This window comes from Myotis brandtii, unplaced genomic scaffold (assembly GCF_000412655.1).
Source record: "Myotis brandtii unplaced genomic scaffold, ASM41265v1 scaffold337, whole genome shotgun sequence".
In the NCBI taxonomy this organism is placed as follows: Eukaryota; Metazoa; Chordata; class Mammalia; order Chiroptera; family Vespertilionidae; genus Myotis; species Myotis brandtii.
In genome coordinates this window covers 88253-100091 of record NW_005362996.1, presented here as the reverse complement: position 1 = coordinate 100091, position 11839 = coordinate 88253, and the positions used below count along the sequence as shown (strand labels likewise).

At 38.3% G+C, this 11839-nt stretch overlaps 1 protein-coding gene across 1 annotated transcript; it reads right to left on the bottom strand.

The window, feature by feature from the left end:
* Positions 1–1629: 1629 nt before the first annotated feature.
* On the bottom strand, positions 1630–11329 carry CLEC12B (C-type lectin domain family 12, member B). The gene is made up of 6 exons (XM_005871345.1): positions 11235–11329; positions 9300–9394; positions 6862–7080; positions 6190–6344; positions 5875–5990; positions 1630–1780 (listed from the first exon to the last, which is right to left on the bottom strand). The coding sequence occupies exons 1-6, from the start codon at positions 11327–11329 to the stop codon at positions 1630–1632; spliced, it is 831 nt and encodes a 276-aa protein (XP_005871407.1).
* Between the last annotated feature and the right edge of the window lie 510 nt (positions 11330–11839).

The following is an 11839-nucleotide window of genomic DNA, read 5'->3' as shown; positions in this document are numbered from 1 at the left end:
ACCCCGGGGGGGGGGGGGGAGGCTGTAACTTCTTTATAGGAACAAGAAATAACCAACACAGATATTTTAATTATTAACAGCAGATATTTCAATGGTTAGAGATAGAGGAAGAAACTATGTTTACTGTGGGAAGCAAGAAAAACCCAAATGTGTGGGAGTCAAAGGCACAGTTCTTGAGCTTTAGAAAATAAAATTATCTTTGTAAGAATGACAATGACAGTAATCTACTAAAGAGTAATGAAACAGAGTTGTTTTTCAATCCATGTATATGTAACTTGTATTTCAGTCCTTTGTGAAAATTGGTAAAGCCTTGTCCACTTGAGCAATGACGAAATTATTATCTATAATAAGTTGTGCTTAAATATGTTTTATTTGAAATTCTTGCTAAAATTTCACAGTAGGCTTTAATTCCTTTATTCTAGACTATCTGTTGGTACAGATATAAAATGTTGATTAGCTCACAATCTTAAATCTTTAAAGAATAACAGGTTACTAGATGGTATGTATGAAGATAGTCTTTCAAAAGACGGTCAAAGTATTCTGAAATGCAACTAGCTTTGAACTTGGATCATATAAGTTTTTCCAGTAAATTCTACATTTTTGTTCTAGCAAAATCAGTATCACAGATTAGTTTACCATTCTCTTTAGCTTATACATAGCTGTGCAATTATATGAGAACATAAGAACCATATTTTTCATTGATATCCTCAAATCAGCAATTTTGTCCCAGAAAAACTCTAGACCTCTAAATTTACAATGTTTATCCTGTAATGTGCAAGGACATTGGCGAACTATGTCAGAGGAAAATTCTGAAAAATAAAAATTAATAATTCTAATATCTTCATCTCTTCAATTTCTTAGAACTTTTCTCAATGAAATAAAATCTCAACTATAAGAGAATAAACTTTGAAAAATAATTTCCAGATTACCACATGAATAACCTCAACATTACTAATTTAAATAAATGAGTTTATAAATGCTAAATGATGTGCTACTTCACCTAGATTATAAATGATCTAAATTTTAAAGATTATTAAAAGTGTATTTTCATAGGGAAATGGAGGAGGACGAGTTATTTTGTACTTGCAGGCTGATGTGTACCTGGTACACAGTGGTACAGGCACTCAGTTTGCTAAGATATTTCCAAATCATTCGGTATAATGCTGCCGCCCAGAAACTAGAATCCCTACTTGGGGATCCCTCACCTTCTACATGATCCAGCAACTCTCACAGCAAGATCTCCTGGACCTTGGTCTAGGGCGATGTCCTGTGTCAGTTCTGACTGTTCAATCCTCACATAGCACCCCAGTGCACTTGTGGGTATGTAACAACAAAGCTAGAAAAGAGTCCTTTATTTGAGAGAGGAAAGTCAGTAAAATGATTTTGCGACAGAACAATAGGGCCCTAGAACAGTTAATCCCCTACGACTCCAGCAATAACCAGAACATCAGATCAGAAGGCATCAGACAATGAGGTGGAGAATGTTCTGTAGAGCAAGTTTATTTGCCTGATAGATTCAATACACAGTTGCTTTTAATATGTTTTTGGTTCTGGTAGGGTAGCTGTCTCCTTCCTCTCATGAACTTAACCACAAGTCCCTTACGTTTTGGTGAATTTGGAAGAAACCTATTAATCCAAGTCTTCAATCTTCACTAACGCAGCTGTCTTCTCACAAATCCAAGAAATTTCAGCACTGCAGCGGGAAGTATAAGTATTTCCTTCTTGAAAATAGGCACATCCTTGGGATCCATTGATCTGGGCATATTCTTTAGTATTAAATCTGAAAATTAATCCATTCAAAATTAATTATATATTTTTGAAAATTAAGTTATACATCAAATATCTTAAATTTGACCACAATTCAATGTTTTCCATTATTAAATAAATATCATATATCTGAATATTGAGAGACTTATGCTTCCACAACACAACAAGATCCCTGAAACTGGCAGACATGAGTTCTTTATTTCAAGTTAATTATAATTCCATGTAGAATTGTTTAAGAAGGATGCTTAAATTCTGGGTTGAGAATTTGTTTCCCTCCATTAACATGGTAGAAATTACCCAATCTACACTAATAAAAGAGAAATATGCAAACTGACCATACCTTCGCGATGCCCACCAGCCAATCAGGAGTGAGTATGCAAATTAATCTCATCACCTCCATGGAGAATGACAGCAGGGAGGAGGCAGCTCCCAGAATGGCACAGCCTGCTTGGCTGTCGCCGTGGCAACCTGGAAGCAGGCAGGCACAGCCCGAAGGCAGCTCCCAGCATGGCAGACCATCACTGCTATGACCAGGGAGCAGGCAAGCCCAACCGGCAGGCAGCTCCCAGCACAGGCAGCTTGGCTGTTGCCATGGGGACCCGGAAACAGGCAAGCCCGGCCCACAGGCCGCATGCAGCATGGCCTGCTTGGCAATCGCTATGGAGCAGGCAGGCCCCACAGAGAGCAGAGAACCATGGGGAGCAGGACTAAGCCATCAGTAGGACATCCCCTGAGGGCTCCCGGATTGGAGATCTTTTGTATGCCAGGCCCTCTCCTAGAAACTGGTGATTCAGTGATGATAATTACAGACATGGTTCCTACCTCCAAAGAGCTTATAATCTAGTTGAAGAAATGGGCAGTAAAGCAGGCAGTTATAACACAATATGCTATCTGGGACTGGAGAGGTAGAAATTACTGCTGGAGGAAGCATATAGCAGGGGCATTTTCATATATATATATATACACACACACATATGGCTAAGCGACCAGCTGATTGGCTGACCGGCCCATAGATATGATGTGCACTGACCACCAGGGAGCAGACGCTCAATGCAGGAGCTGCTTAGCAACAGCAGCTTTGCAGAGTGCCCTCTTGCACTCTGGGACCCCCCAGGGGAAGTTGGACTGCGGGTTTCAGCCTGATCCCTACAGGCCAGGCCTAGGAACCCCACCTGCCAGAGGGACCCTGCTCACTCTGCAGATGCCCTTCAAGCCCCCAGGTGCAGCCAGCTGGGGAGGGACCATGGGAGGTTGGCTCCAGGGTGTGTCCAGCCCATCTCTACCAGTCCCACCCCACCAGCCACTTTCTAATTAATTTCCTTTCAATGTGCACAAATCTGTGCACCAGGCCTCTAGTGCAGATTATATTAGAAGTACTAGATTTTCTTTAGTTTGGAACTTTATGAAGAAGAACAAACAAACAAATGAAATCACTTTCTGTGTATAAAGTTGTTACATTTTACTATGCACAAGTATAATTTTTATATATTTATATATATATGTGGAAGGTGAAAAGAGAACAAGACAAAGTTAAGAGAGAAATGAATATGGCCCTAGTATCAGTCCCCAGTTCTTCTGTTAAGGAATTGGTGATAAATAATGTCATTAGAAAATTATGCTCATCAGATTTAAATTTTCAGTGTGCTCCAATTCTCCCCCTCTCCCAAATGATCTGCTTTACACTGCAATGTTCTTTTCTTGCTTCAGAGCTGAACTTACTAAATTTTATTCCTAGTATGTGTGATTGCTCAGACTGGCCTTCCTCGGTAGGAAATGGCCGTATGATCCTGAAGTTCAATCTTACTATGCTGAGTGTGCCGCACTGGTTTATCAGACAGCTCAATCTCAGGGAACCAGTGTTCCCAGGCTCTGAAACTTGCTGTGGGGCCCCCTCCTCCATACTTCAATTAGGTGTAAATGAGGGTGGGGAGCAGGAAAGATTAAAACTCTTTTGAGAAGAGGAACATATCTTCTTAAATTCCAAAATGGAAACAACTGAACTTGCATGGTGTCATGGTACTCCTGTGAAACCTCAGTCTAGCGTCAGTCTCTCAGATTAATTTGTAATCATTTCATCCCCTATATTGATCCATTTACAGAGCAACTGTCATTTTTTGTGTGTTTGCTACTTTGCCTGTGCTTTTTCCCATTCTTATCTGTTGAAGCCAGATTAGTCAATTTAATGTAAGTAGTGGTGATTAGAGGGTGGGAAGATTGGTGTTGAGTAGAAAAATCCAGGACAAAACTTGGGGAAATGAATGAAGATAAAGTGTAACCAGGGAGAAAAGTATAAACATATTGTTTGTTATTTAAAGAAGTCTGTGAGTCACAACTGAAGCACAGTATCTTTGACAGAAAATGGGCAATTATAATTCAATTTAAGGAAACATGCATTTTTAAGGAGTGAAATAGGAGTTGAATGGATTAATAATTTGATAAGGATAGGGAGGTGAAGAAACCTGCTATGCCCAGAAAGATGCCACTGCTTTTAAGTTTCAGCTAATATACAAATGCCATATGTTGTATTAAAAATGCAAATGTGATTGTACCATTTGAATATAGTTGTGATGAGAGGTGTTCCTCAAAATACTTGGTTTTGAAGTCAGTCCGCTAAAAGAATTTTGTAAAACTATGTGCCCCTTGACATATTTTTAAGTTGACCTTTTTTTCATATCTTTTAATAGTTGCCAAAAATCATTTTTTCAAAATACTATATAGTCTATAAACACTTTAAATATTTTTATTAAAACCATAAAGTGGCTCATGTTAATTCATGAAAAACATTTTATATATAACTTAATTGCAAGTCCCCATCATAAAATTAATTGTTAAACTATTTAACCAATGTAGACTTACTTTTTGTTAGAAAATAGCTAATAATTGTTAAATTTAAATGTGTGTTAATGTATATTATTATAGAAAATACTAGAGGCCCAGTACACGAAATTCGTACATGGGATGGGGGAGGGTGTCCCTCAGTCTGACCTGCACCTCTCCAATATGAGACCCCTTGGGGGATGTCCGACTGCTGGTTTAGGCTGATCCCAGAGATTGGGCCTAAACCAGCAGTTGGGCATCCCTCTCACAATCCATGACCAATAGCTCACCAGCCGTGGTGGGCAAACTACGGCCCGCGGGCTGGATCCGGCCCGTTTGAAATGAATAAAACTAAAAAAAAAAAAAAGACCGTACCCTTTTATGTAATGATGTTTACTTTGAATTTATATTAGTTCACACAAACACTCCATCCATGCTTTTGTTCCGGCCCTCCGGTCCAGTTTAAGAACCCATTGTGGCCCTCGAGTCAAAAAGTTTGCCCACCCCTGTCTAACCGCTTGCCTGCCTGCCTGATCACCCCTAACTGCCTCTGCCAGCCTGATCGCCTCAACTGCCCTCCCCTGCCAGCCTGATTGCCCCCTAACTACTTGCTCCCCCATGCTGACCTGATTGCACCCCTAACTGCTTGCTTCCCCATGCTGGCCTGATCTTGTCCCTAACTGCTTGCTCCCTTGCACCGGCCTGATCTCACCCCTAACTGCTTGCTCCCCTGCCATTGATTTTTAGAGAGAGTAGAGGGGGAATGAGAGAGAAACATCTATGTGAGAGAGACACATTGATTGGTTGCCTCTCGCATGCACCCCAACCTGGGGGCCTAGGATCAAGCCTGAAACTGAAGAAGGTGCCTTTGATCAGGAATTGAACCCAAGACCTTTTGGTTGGTGGGTTGACCACTGAGCAAAACTGGCCAGGGCATCAGTATTTGTTACTGAAGCTCTATTTTCTTTGTAGTTTGCACTCTTTTTTGTATCTAGATTTATAATTCTTAAAATTAACTTTTTATTGCGGTAGATTAATTAATAACATGTTTCAGATGTACACTATTATAATTTGATATCTATATATACTATAGCATGCTCACCACCAAAATTAAAAAATAAGCAGAGGATCTGATTAGCCATTTCTCCAAGGAAGACCTACAGAGGGCCAACAGGCAAATAAAAAGATGTTCAACATCACTAATTATTATGGAAATGAAGATCAGATCATTTTGTCAATATCCCATTTCTTAGTGTTATTAGCTTGGATTTTTTCCAAATAGAGACTTACAAGGCTGGAGAGGGGCTAGAACCATCTTCCCACAGCCAACTTCTGCCAGATGGATCCCATGATAATCCCAACCAGAAGAAAGAAAGCTTGGGTAATGGTTGGGACTTCAGAAAATGCTGAGAAAGAGAAAAGGAAAAATCTTATGTGAGAACCACAGTTCTGGTTGCAGAAGTAAGATAGATGGGAACATACGTTAAAGCCATTTATTAATTCTCCTTCAAAATGTACTGAATTCCTACTGTGTGGATCAGAAATGCTATTTATTTGCTTTATATTACACGGGCAATTTCTGTAACCAGGAAAGGAGATTCTGACCTTTTCCTCCAAGCTGTCTATCTTCACCAAGGTGGAGTTCTTGTCCATGCAGTTTTTTCTACTGTTACTCCAAGTTTTCTCCTCATTCATTGCAAAATAATAGCAGCTGTTTTGGTGCCAGTGCCACATCTTAGGACAAGGATTGCATTTGTGGTCTGAAAAAGAAATTATACCTAAAAGTACAAACTAAACAACTTTGGAGTGATTGGGGAAGGTTTTGGAAACTAAGCTACTTAACTTGATAATAAGGTTTGAGACCCAGCACCCTGAAAACATACTGTTGTAGGAACCTTTGAAAATGAGATCACCCCAATTATGGGTTGGGGCAATGGTGATTAAAATGATCTTTGCAGGGCTCAGTCTTCTGGAATTAGAATGAATGATCTGTTCTACTTTTAACTTCTTATAACACCAGGATCCCCTAAAAATAGTTCATAAAGTGAGGGGCTGAAGTATCCAAATTGATATAAGTTCATGATGCTTCCCCAAATTTGCCTCTGTTTCAAATATATTAAATACTTTTATATCTTCCTTTGTCTTCTGTAAAATCAGTGTGATTTCATTAGTGGACTTCGGACAACACAACTCTCTCATACTCCCAGAGATGACGCACATAATTAACCTAAACTGAGACAACAGATTTGATCTGACAGGTCACTAGAACCTGATTACCTGAAGTGTGAATGACTAGCTCTTGACAGAGTTTGATGGCCATTTGTCCCTGCTTCTTCAATAGATTGGAGATCTGTGATTTGAGCAGTTCCTCCTCCGTGGGAAAGTTCCTGTAGTTGCTCAGCTGCTGGGATAAGTTATCTTGCTGGTGGTGGACGGTTTTTTGAAGTTGACTCAAATTCTCTGAGTCTGAGTCAATTTCCTTAGACGTCTGCAAAACTCCAAGGCATAATAGTAAATAAGTTCAGACAGCCTCCCATTCTCACGTTAGCCATGGATAATTCTCTTAACACAGAAATATTTCTTACATTGTTTAAAATTTATTAGTAACTCCTCATAATGGAGGAACCTGGAAGAAACACACCAGATGCCTTTCTATTTAAATTTGTTTAGAGCTCATTCTTATAACTTTATTTATATTTAATTATTTTGTGCTTATATTAAAATAACAAATTGCTGATTATATAACTGACATTTCATCTAAAGCAGTGCCAGTCATTTTGCCATACACTTGTTGGAAATTTTGTCTTTTTCTTTTTGGAGATGGTTCACATAATTGTTTTAATAGGAGCAGAGTCCTTTGGGGCAATGGCTCTCTCAAAGTATAGTCTGCAGACAGCTTGTGTCAGAATCACTTGGGGTATTTGTGTGTGTGTGTGTGTGTGTGTGTGTGTGTGTTAAAAGGCAGATTTTAATGCCACTTCTGAAGATCCATAAAAATATTCATTTTTAATAAACACTTTAGATGACTCACCAGCAGAATAAATTTAAGAGCCATTGCACTCAAAGCATTGCACTTTAATTGAGAAAAACTCTTCCTTCTATGGAGAACCAATGATTACATATTACATGTTCTTTTTTATTTTATTATTTTATTTTTTAATATATTGTTTATTGATTTCAGAAAGGAAGGGAGAGGGAGAGAGAGATAGAAACATCAATGATGAGAGAGAATCATTGACTGGCTGCTTCCTGTATGCCCCCTACTGGGGATCGAGCCTGCAACCCCAACCCAGGCATGTGCCCTTGACGGAATCAAAACCAGGACCCTTCAGTCTGCAGGCCGATGCTCTATCCACTAAACCAAACAGGGTAGGGTGCATCTTAATTTTTTTTAAACACACATGATTGTTAGGTGGGCTAAGGGGGGTTGTGGGGAACATCTGCAATAATGTCAATAATTTAAAAATAAAAATACAACATACATCATTGTAGAAGATTAACTACTAAGCTTCATAATGATTGGCTGCTGAATGGTTGTCACTACTGCTAGAACATAATATTTCTTTTCAAAAGAGCAAGTTACATCATTAGTTTCTATTTGTATGTCCAAAAAAGTATGTCTAAATCCTAATTATCCATGAGATTTTACATATATAAAAATAAATGAAAGTATCAGAGGAAATGTTGGTATCATTTAGCAAATAAACTTTCTTGACTGCAAATCCCCTGAAATTGAATACTGTGCTCACTCACTACTCTACTCTGTACATCACATACTTAACATCCTACAAAGTGTGTATTCTCAGGATGTTTTTGCACTTGTTAGTTCAGGATTCCCTACCTTTAATAGCCCTGACTGCCCAAATGATGGGTCAAACTAAAAAGGTACTCTTTTTTCACTACTGTGCTTGGAAGTGGAGCTTCCATTGTTGGAGGTGGTTCAACTTTCTTTTTTCTTTATATTTTTAAATATATTTGTATTGACTTCAGAGAGGAAGAGAGAGGGAGGGAGAGATAGAAACATCAATAATGAGAGAGAATCATTGATCAACAGGCTCATGCACACCCCACACTGGGGATCAACCTGAGTATGTGTCCTGACCCGGAATCCAACTGTGACTTCCTGGTTCATAGGTCAACGTTCAATCACTGAGCCACGCCTGCCTGGCTGGTTCAACTTTCTATCTACTGGCTAAGGAATATCAGGCAACTCTTCCTCCTTGTTTGTATCTCTTTTTCATTTATAGTAGTCAGGCTGTTGCTGCTGCTTAGAAGTTGCTCTGCTCTAGTTTTCTCTGTCTTACGTGAGCAGATTAAGCCAGTCTTGTACAAAGTCTTAGAGGTAAATGAAATGGTATGCTTTTCCTTGAACCCACTGTCCTTGGCTTTCTGTTTCTCACCACTGGAATAATAAGTGGATGTGTGTCTATGCAGAAAAGAGACTCCTTATTCCAACCAATAACTGGAGAAATAAAAGTTGGCTTCCTAGTTCAGTCTAGCTTATCAAGAGAAAGCAATGGATTTAGGGGAAAATCCTCATAATAATATTTTCCTTGTTGGTTTACCTTGGAGACAGGGAGAAGGAGAGAGATAGAAAGTAGCAGAAAGCATTAGAGTATTTAGGATGGAGCTCTTATCATATATCAAACCTGAATTCACATAGTTTACCATTGTTTCCTAATCATCTTTCTTGGGTTTGATGCAAGTATACTTACACATAATCCCCAAGGTCACAAGCCCGATCAGCAGCAACAGACAAAGGGTTAGCAGACTCAGGGCTGCCCAGCACCATGTGTGGGATAGACCTGGAAACAACGAAGGAAGCCAACAGAGGGATGAACAAACAACTCCCTTGTGGGAGTCACATACGGTTGTTTATTTTTCCCACCAAGGAAGCTTCCTAAGCTTCTTTAATGGCCCCATCTAGAAAACACCTAAAACAATGTGCTGTGAGAGCCCCACCCCTGCCTTCCTCCCTTATTTCTTCATTTCTTTCTTTTCCCTTCTCCTTTCCTTTATGAGTGTCTTCTAAGCATTAGGTTTTTGTTTTCATCATTACACACCTTTCTTCTTCAGGTTTATTGAATTCATGAATAAGATGTTGTAGAAAGTGGTTTTCTGGATGGCCCTAACAATAGAAGAGATCCCAAGTTTTTAAAATTACAAACCTCCACAAAACAAGTGTTACTATGGGTTTTATTTTTATCTATTACCCATTTTATTTATCACCTATTAGCTAATGAATGGATACTGAATGAAAAAAGGAATGAATGTACAATGTAACTTACAAACCACAGAAAAGATGAGAAAGCTAGCAAATAATTCTTCAAAATTTGACATTCCATATACAAGGTGGGGCAAAAATATGTTTAAAAGTGTTTGTATGGAAAATAATACAATAATAAATAATAACACAGGAATAAACTTTGTGTTTCATGTACTCACAACTGTAAACCTTCTTTTGCTCCACCCTGTATATATCACAAATGGTTCTCTTACTTAAATCACTTTCCTATTCCTCAACTCAGGATCTAATGGCATCTAGCCCAATATTTGAGAATGATTAATGTAATCTCCAGGTGCAGTATTACATATAACATATCCACTACTCCCTCTTTCTCAAGGATTAGAGTTAAACTTTTCTAAAAAATAATGTATAGCCATCTTTATTAGAAAATGCAAAGCCTATTCCCATCTTCTTTTTTATATCACCCCCCTTTCAAACCACACACACACACACACACACACACACACACACACACTTAAATTTAAAAAAATAATAAATCTAAAGAAAAGAACATAGTTTATATATTTTAGATGATGATGATTCAGGACAACAGTCTCAACTGTCAAAGGATTTTTGAAAGTGAGGGATGTAGTCTGATACATTAAATTGGATTATTGACCACAAAGACCACTCTCATTCTTTCAATTGGATATAAGGGAATGAGTAAAAGGCTAGAACTGAGCCTGGAGTCCACCAGGTAACAGTTTCATGAACTTGGTTAAATCACTTAATTTTTTTCAGCCTCAGTTTTCTCAATATATTGGAAAAAGTACTAATATTACTTCATTTACTTCACAACTATATTTTAATAAAGATGTGATACACAGCAAATAATATACTTTTTAAAATATTGTTATTATATATTCAACACTACTAATTATTCTGGGAATTTCAATTTCTTAATTTTTTAAAATACTATAAAATTGAAACTATTGTCTATTTCTGACTCACCCATTCTCCAACTTTCCTGTTCAGTTTTTATACCTTTGAAAAGAAAAATTTCTTCTATCTTCTATGTTTTAGAAGCTTCCGATCTGCCTTCTAAAAGATCCCTCTGGCATCTCTCGCAGGGACTACATTTATAAAAGGACTACATTTATTAAAAGTAACCGTTTAGTCCCCATTCTCTGGCATGTCTAATCAACATTTTTACTATAACACATGGCTTCATGAAACATAGTGTTAACACACCATTTTTTCCTCAATATTGGGAACACTTATTCTACTAGTATATTCCACCACTTTGTCTCTATTTCAAAGCTTTCACAGCACCCTTCTCTTTAGCGTAGGTATCAAAGCCAGTACCTCAAAGCCTTGAACACCTGTCCATCCCCCAAGGTCAAGTCGCACTTTTCCTGAATCCTTACCTTTTTTCCTTAGGTTATTTCTATTCTGGTTATTTCCTGCTCCAACGGATTCCTGAAATGAAAGTGTCGCATAGGTCACTTCTTCGGACATTGTAGAAGAAAGCACTCCTGTAAATTGTGTAATTAATGTTTCAATGTCTTCAGGCCTGAAACAAGATGTTCTTTCCAAGGCTTGGAGCTTTTATACAGACACTCAACTGGCCCAAGACACATCCCACTGCAATCTATGTAAGGACAGAATGATAATCTGTTTTTCTGCAGAGAATGTGAGTGAAGTCCAATATTCTCCTTAGAAATCAGTATATTGTAGATTCCAAACGGCTTTCATTATTGTTTCATACTATGAAGCAAAGAAGTGGTGTTTGGAATCAGTGCAGAAGTGGTGGTTTTATGCAAGAAATCCTGATTCGCAAGGTTTCAATAAAGGGTCAGGTGTCCTCTTTACATGTGTTAAAGATAAGGTAAGCTAATTCTGAATGGACACATTGGATGTGGTTTATACTCACCTATATTAGATATCAAGCAGATACACATACTAAAACAGGATGGAGTGTGTAGTCACATGTACTGAGAGCTGTATAGTTAAATACCACCCACACCT